Below are 18,280 nucleotides of genomic sequence, written 5' to 3'. Positions count from 1 at the left end.
TAATGCATTTGACATACTGTAGCTCTGACTTCTTTCATATGTATACAATATATCCCATTGTATACAAGTTGTTTATTGTTACTTTATACTGTACATTATAGAATAGAAATGATAACACGTTGGAGTTAATTTGATGGTAAGAGGATTATTTTCTTTAGCTGCGAAACTGGATCATTATGGCTGTAGCAGTGCTAGATTGATAAAAGTTCTATTCCACATCTCCCGGAATCCATGTATCAAGGAATTCTGCATTGATTTTACCGTAGGTGCATCATGATGTGTAGATGCATAGATGTGGCAACGGTTATTGCTCCCGCTGGTGCATTACGGTGTGATATTCTGTGATATTCTGCGTTATCACTGCCTGTTAGTCCTATGAGAACTCTGTGATATTCTGCGTTATCACTGCCATTCTGTCCTATGGGAACTCTGTGATATTCTGCGTTATCACTGCCATTCAGTCCTATGAGAACTCTGTGATATTCTGCGTTATCACTGCCATTCTGTCCTATGAGAACTCTGATATTCTGCGTTATCAAGTCTGTGATATTCTGCGTTATCACTGCCATTCTGTCCTATGAGAACTCTGTGATATTCTGCGTTATCACTGCTATTCTGTCCTATGACACGTCTGTGATATTCTGCGTTATCACTGCCATTCAGTCCTATGAGAACTCTGTGATATTCTGCGTTATCACTGCCATTCTGTCCTATGACACGTCTGTGATATTCTGCGTTATCACTGCCATTCAGTCCTATGAGAACTCTGTGATATTCTGCGTTATCACTGCCATTCTGTCCTATGACAAGTCTGTGATATTCTGCGTTATCACTGCCATTCAGTCCTATGAGAACTCTGTGATATTCTGCGTTATCACTGCCATTCAGTCCTATGAGAACTCTGTGATATTCTGCGTTATCACTGCCATTCTGTCCTATGACAAGTCTGTGATATTCTGCGTTATCACTGCCATTCAGTCCTATGAGAACTCTGTGATATTCTGCGTTATCACTGCCATTCTGTCCTATGACAAGTCTGTGATATTCTGCGTTATCACTGCCATTCAGTCCTATGAGAACTCTGTGATATTCTGCGTTATCACTGCCATTCTGTCCTATGACAAGTCTGTGATATTCTGCGTTATCACTGCCATTCTGTCCTGTGAGAACTCTGTGATATTCTGCGTTATCACTGCCATTCAGTCCTATGAGAACTCTGTGATATTCTGCGTTATCACTGCCATTCTGTCCTATGACAAGTCTGTGATATTCTGCGTTATCACTGCCATTCTGTCCTGTGAGAACTCTGTGATATTCTGCGTTATCACTGCCATTCAGTCCTATGAGAACTCTGTGATATTCTGCGTTATCACTGCCATTCTGTCCTATGACAAGTCTGTGATATTCTGCGTTATCACTGCCATTCAGTCCTATGAGAACTCTGTGATATTTAAGTAATAATCCCCGAAGAACAGCGCATTACTGGCCAATAATGCCCTGGCTGGAAGAGTTGAAGGCCTGAGGCGAAGCCGAGGGACTTTAACCCAGCCAGGGCTTTATTCGCCAGTAATGCCCTGTTCTGAGGGGATTATTACTATTATAGGCTAAATGTAGGCTTTTTTTTTTTTTTTTTTTAATTTTTCATTAAAAAAATTATTTTTTGTAGTCATTGATTTTTATCAGCATGATTGTCTACATTCTTATGCTTTTACTGCAAGTTTATTAAAAGGAAATTGTACATACACACAGCCCCCTCTCTCTCTCATATATATATATATATATATATATATATATATATATATATATATATACATACACACACACACACACACACACACTGCAATCCCCCTCTATATACACAAACACACTGCAGTCCCCCCTCCATATACACAAACACACTGCAGTCCCCCCTCCTCTATACCCACAGACGCACACACACACACACACACACACACACACACACACACACTGCAGCCCTCCTCCACCATCTACACCCACTGACACACACACACACACTGCAGTCCCCCCTCCTCTATACCCACAAACCCAGAAACACACTGCAGACACACACACACACACACTGCAGCCCTCCTCCACTATCTACACCCACTGACACACACACACACACACTGCAGCCCCATCTACACCCACAAAACACACTGCAGACACACAAACCAACAAAACAGACTGCTTCCCCCTCTACATCCATAAAACACACACCAGCAGCAGCCCCCCTCTACACCCACTGCAGCCCCCATGTAAACCCACACACTCAAAACACTCTGCACCCCTCCTCCACCAACAAAACACACACTGCAGCACCCCCTCTACACCCACAAAACACACACTGACGACACACACAAACCAACAGACTCTGCCAGCTCTACATCCACAAAACACACACTGCAGACACACACACACACAGAACACTGCACCCCTCCTCCCCTCTGGGCCTACAAAATACACACTGCAGAGATACACACAAATCAACAAAACACACACCAGCAGCCCCCTCCCTACACCCACTGCAGCCCCCTGTAAACCCACACACTGCAGACACACAAACACACACACAAACAAAACACTCTGCACCCCTCCTCCACCCACAAAACACACACTGAAGAAACACACACATTGCTGCTCCCCCTCTACAACAAAAGACACACACCAACAAGACTCTGCTGCCCCCAATACACCCACAAAACACACACACACTGCAGCTCCCCTCTACACACAAACACACCAACAAGACTCTGCTGCCCCCTCTACACCCACAAAACACACACCAATAAAACACACTGCTGGCCCCCTTTACACCCACAAAACACACAACAGAGACACAAACCTTTCCCTCACTCTCCTGTGCGGAGCTCTCTGCAGGCAGGGTGGGGGAGGAGAAAAAATGTGTGATGCTCTCAAGACAATTATGTAGTTTGAAAATTGTTATAATGAATTGGAAGACAACCTGTTGATATATATATGTCCTATTGGATCAGGTAAACAGCTATCCCACAAGGCAATGAGGTAAGGATAGTTACCGGTTGATGATCCCTGGAAATTTGATTGAGGCGAAGCTGGAACGGACTCACTTGGGAAAGCAGATTCCACGATGAAAAGAAAGTCCTTGTAGATGTCCAGCACCTCCAGGTTGAATGTGCCTCCGTTGTGGAATTGTGTTTTGTAACTGATTCTTGAGCCATTAAATAGCTTTATTTTGGGAACGCATACCCTGTAGTTTATTGGCTGTTTTTTACAGCATTGGAGATAGTGCTCCGTTTTTTTCCCTCTCCCTGTCTGTGAGGGTGGGGGAGGAGGCAGGGAAGGGGAGGAGTCAGTGCCTGGCTGCAGGGGGGGAGGAGTCAGTGCCTGGCTGCAGGCAGGGTGGGGGAGGAGTCAGTGCCTGGCTGCAGGCAGGGTGGGGGAGGAGTCAGTGCCTGGCTGGTGCCTTCTGTCCAATCACCACCTCTGTCTAAGAGCAAATGTCACTCTTTGTGAATGATGCATACTGCTGGGATGTTTTGCTTCCATATGGGTGCTGCACCCTGTGTGTTGCTCTTTGTCACCGTTTCCAATATTCAATCCCTCAAACTAGAAATTCAATTTTTTGTGGTTCATATTAAGGCCCGGAATATCTAAGCAGTGCTACACTGACCTCAACACGGTTTAGTAAATCTGGGTGTAGGTCCCTTTATCTCTAAATAAGAAAGTGAAACTGCAAAAAAATTAAAATCCTATTAGGAGCAAGTTCCATATATCTCTGTTAGTGGCATTATCACCGCAGACCTGCCTTTGTGTCAGGGGGTTAGAGGTTCCTATCTCTGTTAGTGGCATTATCACCGCAGACTGCCTGTGTGTCAGAGGGTTAGAGGTTCCTATCTCTGTTAGTGGCATTATCACCGCAGACCTGCCTGTGTGTCAGAGGGTTAGGGGTTCCTATCTCTGTTAGTGGCATTATCACCGCAGACCTGCCTTTGTGTCAGAGGGTTAGAGGTTCCTATCTCTGTTAGTGGCATTATCACCGCAGACCTGCCTGTGTGTCAGGGGGTTAGAGGTTCCTATCTCTGTTAGTGGCATTATCACCGCAGACCTGCCTGTGTGTCAGGGGGTTAGAGGTTCCTATCTCTGTTAGTGGCATTATCACCGCAGACCTGCCTTTGTGTCAGAGGGTTAGAGGTTCCTATCTCTGTTAGTGGCATTATCACCGCAAACCTGCCTGTGTGTCAGAGGGTTAGAGGTTCCTATCTCTGTTAGTGGCATTATCACCGCAGACCTGCCTTTGTGTCAGAGGGTTAGAGGTTCCTATCTCTGTTAGTGGCATTATCACCGCAGACCTGCCTTTGTGTCAGAGGGTTAGAGGTTCCTATCTCTGTTAGTGGCATTATCACCGCAGACCTGCCTTTGTGTCAGAGGGTTAGAGGTTCCTATCTCTGTTAGTGGCATTATCACCGCAGACCTGCCTTTGTGTCAGAGGGTTAGAGGTTCCTATCTCTGTTAGTGCCATTATCACCGCAGACCTGCCTGTGTGTCAGAGGGTTAGAGGTTCCTATCTCTGTTAGTGGCATTATCACCGCAGACCTGCCTTTGTGTCAGAGGGTTAGGGGTTCCTATCTCTGTTAGTGGCATTATCACCGCAGACCTGCCTTTGTGTCAGAGGGTTAGGGGTTCCTATCTCTGTTAATGGCATTATCACCGCGGACCTGCCTTTGTGTCAGAGGGTTAGAGGTTCCTATCTCTGTTAATGGCATTATCACCGCGGACCTGCCTTTGTGTCAGAGGGTTAGAGGTTCCTATCTCTGTTAGTGGCATTATCACCGCAGACCTGCCTTTGTGTCAGAGGGTTAGGGGTTCCTATCTCTGTTAGTGGCATTATCACCGCAGACCTGCCTTTGTGTCAGAGGGTTAGGGGTTCCTATCTCTGTTAATGGCATTATCACCGCGGACCTGCCTTTGTGTCAGAGGGTTAGAGGTTCCTATCTCTGTTAGTGGCATTATCACCGCAGACCTGCCTTTGTGTCAGAGGGTTAGAGGTTCCTATCTCTGTTAGTGGCATTATCACCGCAGACCTGCCTTTGTGTCAGAGGGTTAGAGGTTCCTATCTCTGTTAGTGGCATTATCACCGCAGACCTGCCTTTGTGTCAGAGGGTTAGAGGTTCCTATCTCTGTTAGTGGCATTATCACCGCAGACCTGCCTTTGTGTCAGGGGGTTAGAGGTTCCTATCTCTGTTAGTGGCATTATCACCGCAGACCTGCCTTTGTGTCAGAGGGTTAGAGGTTCCTATCTCTGTTAGTGGCATTATCACCGCAGACTGCCTGTGTGTCAGAGGGTTAGAGGTTCCTATCTCTGTTAGTGGCATTATCACCGCAGACCTGCCTGTGTGTCAGAGGGTTAGAGGTTCCTATCTCTGTTAGTGGCATTATCACCGCAGACTGCCTGTGTGTCAGAGGGTTAGAGGTTCCTATCTCTGTTAGTGGCATTATCACCGCAGACCTGCCTGTGTGTCAGAGGGTTAGAGGTTCCTATATCTGTTAGTGGCATTATCACCGCAGACCTGCCTTTGTGTCAGAGGGTTAGAGGTTCCTATCTCTGTTAGTGGCATTAGCACCGCAGACCTGCCTTTGTGTCAGGGGGTTAGAGGTTCCTATCTCTGTTAGTGGCATTATCACCGCAGACCTGCCTTTGTGTCAGAGGGTTAGAGGTTCCTATCTCTGTTAGTGGCATTATCACCGCAGACCTGCCTTTGTGTCAGAGGGTTAGAGGTTCCTATCTCTGTTAGTGGCATTATCACCGCAGACCTGCCTTTGTGTCAGGGGGTTAGGGGTTCCTATCTCTGTTAGTGGCATTATCACCGCGGACCTGCCTTTGTGTCAGAGGGTTAGAGGTTCCTATCTCTGTTAGTGGCATTATCACCGCAGACCTGCCTTTGTGTCAGGGGGTTAGAGGTTCCTATCTCTGTTAGTGGCATTATCACCGCAGACCTGCCTGTGTGTCAGAGGGTTAGAGGTTCCTATCTCTGCTAGTGGCATTATCACCGCAGACTGCCTGTGTGTCAGAGGGTTAGAGGTTCCTATCTCTGTTAGTGGCATTATCACCGCGGACCTGCCTTTGTGTCAGAGGGTTAGAGGTTCCTATCTCTGTTAGTGGCATTATCACCGCAGACCTGCCTTTGTGTCAGGGGGTTAGAGGTTCCTATCTCTGTTAGTGGCATTATCACCGCAGACCTGCCTTTGTGTCAGAGGGTTAGAGGTTCCTATCTCTGTTAGTGGCATTATCACCGCAGACCTGCCTGTGTGTCAGGGGGTTAGAGGTTCCTATCTCTGTTAGTGGCATTATCACCGCAGACCTGCCTTTGTGTCAGAGGGTTAGAGGTTCCTATCTCTGTTAGTGGCATTATCACCGCAGACCTGCCTTTGTGTCAGAGGGTTAGAGGTTCCTATCTCTGTTAGTGGCATTATCACCGCAGACTGCCTGTGTGTCAGAGGGTTAGAGGTTCCTATCTCTGTTAGTGGCATTATCACCGCAGACCTGCCTTTGTGTCAGAGGGTTAGAGGTTCCTATCTCTGTTAGTGGCATTATCACCGCAGACCTGCCTTTGTGTCAGAGGGTTAGAGGTTCCTATCTCTGTTAGTGGCATTATCACCGCAGACCTGCCTTTGTGTCAGGGGGTTAGAGGTTCCTATCTCTGTTAGTGGCATTATCACCGCGGACCTGCCTTTGTGTCAGAGGGTTAGAGGTTCCTATCTCTGTTAGTGGCATTATCACCGCAGACCTGCCTTTGTGTCAGGGGGTTAGAGGTTCCTATCTCTGTTAGTGGCATTATCACCGCAGACCTGCCTGTGTGTCAGAGGGTTAGAGGTTCCTATCTCTGTTAGTGGCATTATCACCGCAGACCTGCCTTTGTGTCAGAGGGTTAGAGGTTCCTATCTCTGTTAGTGGCATTATCACCGCAGACTGCCTGTGTGTCAGAGGGTTAGAGGTTCCTATCTCTGTTAGTGGCATTATCACCGCAGACCTGCCTGTGTGTCAGAGGGTTAGAGGTTCCTATCTCTGTTAGTGGCATTATCACGGCAGACCTGCCTGTGTGTCAGAGGGTTAGAGGTTCCTATCTCTGTTAGTGGCATTATCACCGCAGACCTGCCTTTGTGTCAGAGGGTTAGAGGTTCCTATCTCTGTTAGTGGCATTATCACCGCAGACCTGCCTGTGTGTCAGGGGGTTAGAGTTTCCTATCTCTGTTAGTGGCATTATCACCGCAGACCTGCCTTTGTGTCAGGAGGTTAGAGGTTCCTATCTCTGTTAGTGGCATTATCACCGCAGACCTGCCTGTGTGTCAGAGGGTTAGAGGTTCCTATCTCTGTTAGTGGCATTATCACCGCAGACCTGCCTTTGTGTCAGAGGGTTAGAGGTTCCTATCTCTGTTAGTGGCATTATCACCGCAGACCTGCCTGTGTGTCAGAGGGTTAGAGGTTCCTATCTCTGTTAGTGGCATTATCACCGCAGACCTGCCTTTGTGTCAGGGGGTTAGAGGTTCCTATCTCTGTTAGTGGCATTATCACCGCAGACCTGCCTGTGTGTCAGGGGGTTAGAGGTTCCTATCTCTGTTAGTGGCATTATCACCGCAGACCTGCCTTTGTGTCAGAGGGTTAGGGGTTCCTATCTCTGTTAGTGGCATTATCACCGCAGACCTGCCTTTGTGTCAGGGGGTTAGAGGTTCCTATCTCTTAGTGGCATTATCACCGCAGACCTGCCTGTGTGTCAGGGGGTTAGAGGTTCCTATCTCTGTTAGTGGCATTATCACCGCAGACCTGCCTGTGTGTCAGGGGGTTAGAGGTTCCTATCTCTGTTAGTGGCATTATCACCGCAGACCTGCCTTTGTGTCAGAGGGTTAGAGGTTCCTATCTCTGTTAGTGGCATTATCACCGCAGACCTGCCTTTGTGTCAGAGGGTTAGAGGTTCCTATCTCTGTTAGTGGCATTATCACCGCAGACCTGCCTTTGTGTCAGAGGGTTAGAGGTTCCTATCTCTGTTAGTGGCATTATCACCGCGGACCTGCCTGTGTGTCAGGGGGTTAGAGGTTCCTATCTCTGTTAGTGGCATTATCACCGCAGACCTGCCTTTGTGTCAGAGGGTTAGAGGTTCCTATCTCTGTTAGTGGCATTATCACCGCAGACCTGCCTTTGTGTCAGAGGGTTAGAGGTTCCTATCTCTGTTAGTGCCATTATCACCGCAGACCTGCCTTTGTGTCAGAGGGTTAGAGGTTCCTATCTCTGTTAGTGGCATTATCACCGCAGACCTGCCTTTGTGTCAGAGGGTTAGAGGTTCCTATCTCTGTTAGTGGCATTATCACCGCAGACCTGCCTGTGTGTCAGAGGGTTATAGGTTCCTATCTCTGTTAGTGGCATTATCACCGCAGACCTGCCTTTGTGTCAGAGGGTTAGAGGTTCCTATCTCTGTTAGTGGCATTATCACCGCAGACCTGCCTTTGTGTCAGAGGGTTAGAGGTTCCTATCTCTGTTAGTGGCATTATCACCGCGGACCTGCCTGTGTGTCAGGGGGTTAGAGGTTCCTATCTCTGTTAGTGGCATTATCACCGCAGACCTGCCTTTGTGTCAGAGGGTTAGAGGTTCCTATCTCTGTTAGTGGCATTATCACCGCAGACCTGCCTTTGTGTCAGAGGGTTAGAGGTTCCTATCTCTGTTAGTGCCATTATCACCGCAGACCTGCCTTTGTGTCAGAGGGTTAGAGGTTCCTATCTCTGTTAGTGGCATTATCACCGCAGACCTGCCTTTGTGTCAGAGGGTTAGAGGTTCCTATCTCTGTTAGTGGCATTATCACCGCAGACCTGCCTTTGTGTCAGAGGGTTAGAGGTTCCTATCTCTGTTAGTGGCATTATCACCGCAGACTGCCTGTGTGTCAGAGGGTTAGAGGTTCCTATCTCTGTTAGTGGCATTATCACCGCGGACCTGCCTGTGTGTCAGAGGGTTAGAGGTTCCTATCTCTGTTAGTGGCATTATCACCGCAGACCTGCCTTTGTGTCAGAGGGTTAGAGGTTCCTATCTCTGTTAGTGGCATTATCACCGCAGACCTGCCTTTGTGTCAGAGGGTTAGAGGTTCCTATCTCTGTTAGTGCCATTATCACCGCAGACCTGCCTTTGTGTCAGAGGGTTAGAGGTTCCTATCTCTGTTAGTGGCATTATCACCGCAGACCTGCCTTTGTGTCAGAGGGTTAGAGGTTCCTATCTCTGTTAGTGGCATTATCACCGCAGACCTGCCTTTGTGTCAGAGGGTTAGAGGTTCCTATCTCTGTTAGTGGCATTATCACCGCGGACCTGCCTGTGTGTCAGGGGGTTAGAGGTTCCTATCTCTGTTAGTGGCATTATCACCGCAGACCTGCCTTTGTGTCAGAGGGTTAGAGGTTCCTATCTCTGTTAGTGGCATTATCACCGCAGACCTGCCTTTGTGTCAGAGGGTTAGAGGTTCCTATCTCTGTTAGTGCCATTATCACCGCAGACCTGCCTTTGTGTCAGAGGGTTAGAGGTTCCTATCTCTGTTAGTGGCATTATCACCGCAGACCTGCCTTTGTGTCAGAGGGTTAGAGGTTCCTATCTCTGTTAGTGGCATTATCACCGCAGACCTGCCTTTGTGTCAGAGGGTTAGAGGTTCCTATCTCTGTTAGTGGCATTATCACCGCAGACCTGCCTTTGTGTCAGAGGGTTAGAGGTTCCTATCTCTGTTAGTGCCATTATCACCGCAGACCTGCCTTTGTGTCAGAGGGTTAGAGGTTCCTATCTCTGTTAGTGGCATTATCACCGCAGACCTGCCTTTGTGTCAGAGGGTTAGAGGTTCCTATCTCTGTTAGTGGCATTATCACCGCGGACCTGCCTGTGTGTCAGAGGGTTAGAGGTTCCTATCTCTGTTAGTGGCATTATCACCGCAGACCTGCCTTTATGTCAGAGGGTTAGAGGTTCCTACCCTTGCACGGTTTACATCTATGCTGCAGCAATTTGCCCCTGAATCAGTTCTGCACATCACAGAGTACACCATCGGCACTACAGAGTATGGGGAGGACCGGAACTGCGCTGCCTTTGGAGAGAGGTTCTATTGAGAAGTCACTGTATCTCCCCTTATCTAATAGATTGTCAGCTCTTTTGACCGGATAACACTGTGTGATGTATAATGCACCCACTGTAACAGTGTGCTGGGTATGGGGCGGCATCATATCTGCACACAAGGGACTTACACAAGTGTCATTACTATTCTGGTGTAACCCTTCCCAGCCGGGGTTTTTTATATGGAATTATAGGCTAAGGCTGCGCTTATTGTGCTGGCTACGGATGCCGTCTCCCGTCTCCGTAGCCCAAGCGAAAGTTGTAATTTGAGTTTGGGAGACGTCTCTTGCTACAAGGGGAGTGACGGAAGGCAGAGGGGCGGGGACAAGAGCGAGGGGGAGGGGGCGGGGACAGGAGCAAGGGGGAGGGCAGAGGGGCGGGGACAAGAGCGAGGGGGAGGGCAGAGGGCCGGGGACAAGAGCGAGGGGGAGGGCAGAGGGCCGGGGACAAGAGCGAGGGGGAGGGCAGAGGGCCAGGGACAAGAGCGAGGGGGAGGGCAGAGGGGCGGGGACAAGAGCAAGGGGGAGGGCAGAGGGGCGGGGACAAGAGCGAGGGGAGGGCTGAGGGGCGGGGACAAGAGCGAGGGGGAGGGCAGAGGGGCGGGGACAGGAGCAAGGGGGAGGGCAGAGGGCCGGGGACAAGAGCAAGGGGGAGGGCAGAGGGGCGGGGACAGGAGCAAGGGGGAGGGCAGAGGGGCGGGGACAAGAGCGAGGGGGAGGGCAGAGGGGCGGGGACAAGAGCGAGGGGGAGGGCAGAGGGGCGGGGACAAGAGCGAGGGGGAGGGCAGAGGAGCGGGGACAAGAGCGAGGGGGAGGGCTGAGGGGCGGGGACAGGAGCAAGGGGGAGGGCTGAAACGGAGGGGAGTTGTAATTTCTGTTTGTATGCTGAATTTACTTTACTTTAAATTACGGGAGAATTTGCTATTTTAAAGTTGTTCATATAGTGTGTTTCACTTGAGGCACACGCACACGCACACACTCCTGGGGCCCAGGACAAATGAAAGGAGCAGACCCCCCCCCCCCAACCCATAGCCAGGCGGTGCTGCAGGGGGGAGGGCGGTGGCGGGGCCCAGGCAGCTGGTGGTGCGGCGGGGGGCAGGGCGATGTGCGGTGGCTGCAGGGGGCGCGGTGACTGGGGCCAGGCGGCTGGCAGTTGGCGGGGAGGGCGGTGTCCCGGCGGCTGGCAGAGCTCTGGGGGGGGGGGCACATTTGAAATAATAGAAAGGTGGGAATTTGTTAGGAAACTAGTCATTTTGCCGATGCAACGCGTCATTAACGGTTTCATTGTCTAACCAATGTTATTAGAACTTTAATAGGTGCCTCAGAACCTGGATCCCTGGCGTTTGGTGTGAGGGGATCTGCTCACTTCGCACCTCGCTGTCCTGCTCACCCGTGATAATGGGAGAGATCTGGTTTTTAGCTGCAAACTATATTTCAAGTAGGATTATCATAGGTGCATAGAGGCACATATTCACTACCTTTGCTTTAACATGCCCTAACGCCCACTCAAATGAATCAGGGTGAAGGCGTGTAGCACTATTTAGTGGATATGGGCCACTGTGTATTATTATCCTTTATTTGTAAAGCGTCAACATATTCCGCAGCGCGGTACAATAGGGGTACAGAGAGATATCAATGACATAAACAGAATGACATACAAATAAGGACAAACAAACGCAAACAGATACAGAAGGTGATGAAGGCCCTCTAGAGGGAATAAGGGGGGGGACAAAAGGCAAAGTGTCTGCTCATTGTGGGGTTGGGTATGCCTCAGGGTGGGGGGGTGCCTCAGGGTGGGGTGTGCCTGAGGATGGAGTATGCCTCAAGATGGGTGTATGCCTCAGGGTGGGGATATGCCTTAGGGTGGGGGTATGCCTCAGGATGGGGTTATTCCTTAGGGTGGGGTTATGCTTTAGGGTAGAGTATGCCTCAGGGTGGGGATATGCCTGAGGGTGGGGTATGCTTTAGGGTGGGGTATGCCTCAGGGTTGGGGTATGGTCCAACCACACAGCCGGATCTATTAAGGCAGCGGTGCGCAATCTTTTCTACCCGTGCCCCCTCCCTGCTCGCGCCCCCCCTCTTTTACCTTCTCTTCGGCTCCCATCATCAAATGACGCCACGGGGTCACGTGACGTCACGTTGCCATGCCGACGTGACATCACATGACCCCACGGCGTAATTTGACGCCGCGTCGCCGAAGAGAAGGTAAGTGAAGTTGCAGAGGCCTCACGCGATGCCCCGGCATTCATTTAAATGCCTTGGGGAAGAGCGCGGGACCCCTGCAACCGCCCGCGCCCCCCCTGAATAATCTTGCGCCCCCCAGTTTGCGCACTGCTGCATTAAGGTTTGCGTGGGGATGTTAGGGGGTGTTACCTTCATTACCCCCCCAAGAACAGTTCTACTCAGTAGAGCTGTATATTACACCAGCACTTCTCCTACCCCGTGCAAGCCTTTTCTGTATGATCAGATTTCAATTCTCACAATATTTTGTATACGCGGATTTAGATGCTTTAAGGAAACAGGCGAACGGAGCGTAACATGAATAACATGTTCCACCCACGTAATCCGTGTAATTGGCTTCTTTAGACAGATGAAATTACCCTTAAAGTAAAAGTTTGATTTATTTGTAACGTGAGAAACAATGAATCTTGTTTTGCTATTTGTTCCGGATCTGCTGGATTCAAGTGGACAAATGAGGACTCCAGAACGAATGTCGAAACAAAGAACAAAATAGAACAATATCCTTCGGGGATGGACAAATAGTCTTATCCCCAAAGGACATTGGGCTGAGACTGCATAAACTCATCAAAGTTGTTGTTTACCTTGGAAATGTTAAATGTTTGCAGCATTCATTAAAAATACCCAGACGCTGGATTGTTGAAGTGCATGGATGGTCAACTCCAGTCCTCAAGGGCCACCAATTGGTCTGGTTTTCAGGATATCCCTGCTTCAGCACAGGTGGTTCAATCAGTGGCTCAGTCTTCGGCTGATTGAACCACCTGTGCTGAAGCAGGGATATCCTGAAAACCTGACCTGTTGGTGGCCCTTGAGGACTGGAGTTGGCCTTTCCTAGTTTAGCAGAAGGCTCCATGTAACCTATCACACATGTCACCATCACCATCACTTTCATCCTAGGAGAGACTGTCCCTTTCTTTAAAGCTGCAGTTCAGTCAATATCCTGCATGTGTGTTTTTTTTAAATAAATCAGTTCTGTAGTAAGAAAAAATACTTTTAGCATTTTCTGTTTTTAAAAAAACAACTTTGAAAGACCAATTTTCTTGTATTCTATTTTAACAAGCATTTGCTAAGGCACTGCCCCTTCATGTTCTGTCACAAGCCCTGGCACACCCCTTTGTCAGCCCTGCCCTCCCTCTAGCACATGTCAGTGCAGGAGTGCTCATGAATATTCATGAGCTTCCACTGACGGACTGAAGCAGAATATAAACAGATCCCTTCACTAATTATGTCACCAAATTTCGCCGATCAATACATGGAGAACGAATTGACCTGCAGCTATACAGTTCTTTAGGTAATTAGAGATTGCACACATGAAACTATTGAAGTAAAAAAATAAAAAAAATAAAAAAGACTGAACTGCAGCTTTAACTAGTGGTAGTCAAGAAACCTTTTCCTTTACAGACCCGCGGTACCACTGTGTTTTGAATGGGAAACAGTTCTGCTTTCATTTCACTGAAATAATAGGGGTTTTCTTTATACAAGGTTTTTATGCCTTTATGTTGATTAGAATATAAATATTGCATCACGCATTTACAAATGAGGCCCCCGCGCGTTTCTTGCACGATTTATTTCGCGTTTCGGATATCTGGAGGCGGGACACCGCTACCCTTTTTTTGTAGGGCCCCCCGTTTAATTGCCATCTTTAACCCCGGTTTTTTCCCTCGCAGGCGCTGTGTGCCGCGGTGACCACGAGTGACCTGACGGAGACGCAGGCGCTGCTTTTCTGCGGGGCGGACGTGGGCTGCTGCTCGGGGGACCCCCTTTTCCCGCACCCCCTGGCGCTGGCTGAACAGGCCGGGCAGAGACTGCAGATGGAATTCTTGCTGCACAACAGGACGTCAGGTAAGGGAGCTGCAGGGTGGGCGACCGTAGGCGAGATCGGCGACGTTAACCTCTTCGTCGCCAGAGCGAGGGGTTACGCCCCGCCCCCTAAAAAGCATTTCTGCTGCCAATATGACGCAGACAAGTGGAACATGTATTCTGTGTATCCAGGTACTTCCTTGTTAGTTGAGTATCTTGCGTGAGTACTTACTGTACTTTGAAGTGGTGAAGTCCAGCTTTCGTTTATAGTGATTTTGTGCAGTCACTGTGTGGCAGGTAGAGGTGAGCAAATTTGGCTATAAGAGTGCAGAATAGCTACAAGGGAGCAGGAGGATGCATCGGCATTCCTGAAACATGGTGGGGTGAAACTCATGACTGGGCAGTTAGTTTTAGCGGGTTTTTCCCTTTTTCACAGGGATCAAGTTAATAGAAGAGGAGGTGGAGTACGTTTATATGTTAAACCGGATTTAAAACCTATTGTAAGGGAAGATGTTTGTGAAGGGATTGGTGAACGTGTAGAGAGTTTGTGGATAGAAATTAGCCTATATTTAAAAAGGGAGCTAGATCCCAACCGAGGAATTACAGACCTGTAAGCCTGACTTCAATAATGGGGAGGCAATTAAAAGGTTTAGTATGGGATAATATTCAGTTATACCCAATGGATAACAAAATTATTAGTAATAATCAGAATGGATTTATGAAGGATAGATCATGCCAAACTAACCTTATTAGTTTCTTTAAGTAGGTTAGTAGGAATTTAGACCAGAGTGATGCAGTTGATGTGGTCTACTTAGATTTTGCAAAGGCTTTTGCCCAGGAGGTTAGTGTACAAAATAAAAGAAATTGGTCTCTGTAAAAATATTTGCACCTGGATTGAAAACTGGTTTTATTTTTTTACTTATCAAATGTGTTACCAGGAAGTAATGCATTGAGAGTTGCCTCTCGTTTTCAAGTATGTCCTGGGGTTGAAGGATAGACAACAGAGAGTTGTCTTAAATGGAACTTTTTCATGTTGGGCTAAAGTTGTGAGTGGAGTACCTCAGGGGTCGGTACTGGGACCCCTGCTTTTTAACGTGATTATTATTGAGCTAAAGCAGCTGCTGGAAAGCTCCACTGTCACAGTATATGTTTGAGCTCTATATGAATTGCTAGAGATTCTGCCCTGTGTAGCAGAGGTTGTGGGTTCTGATCCTGTTGGGCCTGACATCAGTACCCCAATCCTCTGAAGGTGCCTCTGTTGGGTCTGACACCAGAACCCCATTCCTCTCAAGGTGCCGCCTTGTTAATATAGGTCTCTTGGAAATTATTTTAGGAAGTGTGGGGTGCCAGTCATTTAGATACATTTTGCATATCTCATCAGCATATCTCCCAGGTAACTTAGGTGTGCTCGATTTTGAGCACAGGTGTCTCCCCTGTTATTTGTAGGGAGGTTTCAGGGGATATATATAGCGTTTAGGAAGCTACTAAAATAGGTCTCTCTGTCCCCCTAGGACATCCCATATTTCAGGGTCTGGAATCCGCAAACGAATTAGGATTTTTAAAAAATCCGAATCTGTCTGCGGATTGTCAGTGTTCGAAAACAAAACCCACAAATCTGTGTTTTTGGAGACAAATCGAAGGATGAAAGGAACGTGCAAATTCGTGGTAGATTTTGAATTTCTGCGACTGTTTTGCCTGTCTCTAGTGACAGGCGACAAGTAATGAGACTGTAAGCTCTTTGGAGCAGAGGTTGATGGTGCATGTATTTTTGTGTGTACTGGCAGCAATGTCTATAGAGCAAAAGTTTGATTGGATGCGGTGTAGTGGTTAAGATGTGTTGCTTTTTATCACACAAACCCGTGTGTCTATTCACTATCTGGCTCACTGGCAAGTTTCCTGGGTAAATCACTTTCCCTCTGTGTATTTGAAACTGTGATGCACATCTCAATGTATCTACTGTTCTGTTCTCAAAAACAGTGTGTACTGTATGTAACGGATTTTCTGGCCTGACCTGACCCACCCATTCTCATATTGGCCCCTGTGGTCTAACCAGCCCCCATTACATGGTCGTGTCTGGTGGTGCACCTGTTGGCAACAGGACTTCCGAGTCTCCCGCATGATGGTGTTTGGGGATTGCCAACCCAGACAGGCCACTGAGGTAGTGTGTATGAGTCCTACCTATATCCAGTGCAGCGCCTCCACCTCATCAGGATCCCTGCGTCCGCATGGGGATGATTCTGATGAGGAACTCCTCTGTGGTGCCCTCCTCTGCAGAGTAATCCCAGACTCACACATGAGGGTATCTTTAATCAAGGTCATCTTTATTGTTGCCTGGTATGGGCCAGCTGCCCCTCACAGTTGTCAGCTTAGCCGTGCATTCTTCTGGTGCTGTCCCTTTGAAAGGTACGCCCTCCCAATGGAGTGGGATCTCCTCTCCCCTTAGGGAGATCACCCCTGTGCCAGGTCCCTAGACACAGTGTAGGTCTTGTCAGCCCGGCTGCTGCTTGACCTTGAACTGGGCCACTAGTTAACGCACTAGTGGGCCCCTTACTCCCAAGTCTCAACTCAGACTTGCTCCTTATACAACCACTAAATTTGGGCAGTGCTGTGCCTTATATACTTCAGGAAACAGGCACATCTCTGATGTCACTAACAGCGGACTTTTAGTATGTAGCCACTCCCATCCATACATATGACACCTCACCAGGGTGTGAGGGCAAACCTCCATGATTAATGCTGGCATGCCCATAACTTACCAGGCTTACTGCCAGCATGAGAGAAAACTGTAGGCCATTTCTAACACATGGCTACATGTATACTGTAAAGTCGTCTTCCAATCCCAGGTCTCTGGTAACCAGAAGTTACATGTTTAAATCAGCAGCTTTGTATTCCTCGGCCCATATCACTGCCGCAATCATTTGTATATGGTTAAGCTGGTGTCTCACTAAAGCTCCATGTATGGGATTCGCCAGTACTTTTTGGGGGTGCTGTTTGCTATTGGACTATTATAGATAAAGAGACTAGGTGATTGTCACGAGAGCTTGCGACAGGCTGTAATTGTACACCAAAAACTATATATATAAATATATATATATACCTGGGTTTGAACTGGGACGAGACTTAAGATATGATAAATATAATTTATTCCTTGATAAAGGTGAACACAACAGATTATACAATAACAGGCAAAATATAGACACTTACGTAAAAGATGAAAATAATGAAAACAGTCCCATCTGAACTGGCAGTTTCATCCAGCAATCAGGAAATCATTCAGCAAACGAAGACAAAGGATATATGGGTGGACAGCAGTTTATAAACCGTTTGTCCCTCTATCTGTAACCTTAGGTGCCGAGACGGCTACCAAATGTCCCTTGGAAGCTTTTGAAGCTCATTTTGGGACTTCCAGCTTGGGGTAGCCCCCCCATCAACAAACCCTTTGAAGCAGGGTGGACAGTGTGAAGAGTCCCACTTCCTCTGGTTAATTCCTTTTGTCCGTTGGGCCAAGCATAAGCAATTAGCCCAATAGTCTTTGATGATCAGGTTTGTAAATTCTAGCCTTTCCCTGCTCATCACAACAGGGGTTCCTCAGACTCAACCAAAATTTCATATTTACTGCAAATCATTGCATAACTTCCGTTCCGTAATACACACAGTCCGGTGAGATATATTAATACGGCCGGTGGCACCTGACGCTCGCAGGAAGACCAAAAATTACATTGTAATATGAACATTAATAGAGATATTAATATCTGGCATTTAGCAGCAGGTACCTATACAGGGTTTAGTCTCCCCAAGATCGGCTTACTCCCGCCAATACACTTATGTAATTCTTAGCCGGTTCAGCCAAGGACATCTCATAGTATTCTTATATTTAATAAAGTTACTCACTTTTGATATCCTGTTGGGGGTAGCCCCCCCCCCTGGCCCCATCAATAAAACCTTTTGAAGTGGGCTTTTGGCTTTTCGCATAACCAATTAGGTCAGTTACCTATTGATCAGGGCGATATATCACACCTCTCTGTTGATATACACTTACAGTGAATACTCATATGAGGCACCATTTGGTTCCTTACGCATTACAAAGACAGGCATTCTGCCTGTACATTAGCACACCATTAGCATTCTGCCTGTGTAT

The 18,280-nt window shown here is 48.0% G+C and overlaps 1 protein-coding gene across 1 annotated transcript in view; it reads left to right on the top strand.

Moving 5' to 3' along the window:
* The window catches only part of ARAP1 (ArfGAP with RhoGAP domain, ankyrin repeat and PH domain 1), a 407,404-nt gene that overhangs the window by 272,860 nt on the left and 116,264 nt on the right, over positions 1–18,280 (top strand). The window contains exon 14 of the mRNA XM_075593271.1: positions 14,010–14,184. Within this exon, the coding sequence (XP_075449386.1) occupies positions 14,010–14,184 (175 nt within the window). The remainder of the gene's footprint in view (positions 1–14,009; positions 14,185–18,280) is intronic.

The sequence above is a fragment of the Ascaphus truei genome, chromosome 3, assembly GCF_040206685.1.
Source record: "Ascaphus truei isolate aAscTru1 chromosome 3, aAscTru1.hap1, whole genome shotgun sequence".
In the NCBI taxonomy this organism is placed as follows: Eukaryota; Metazoa; Chordata; class Amphibia; order Anura; family Ascaphidae; genus Ascaphus; species Ascaphus truei.
Note: the sequence above shows the minus strand (reverse complement) of the source record. Positions and strands in the feature narration are given on the sequence as shown.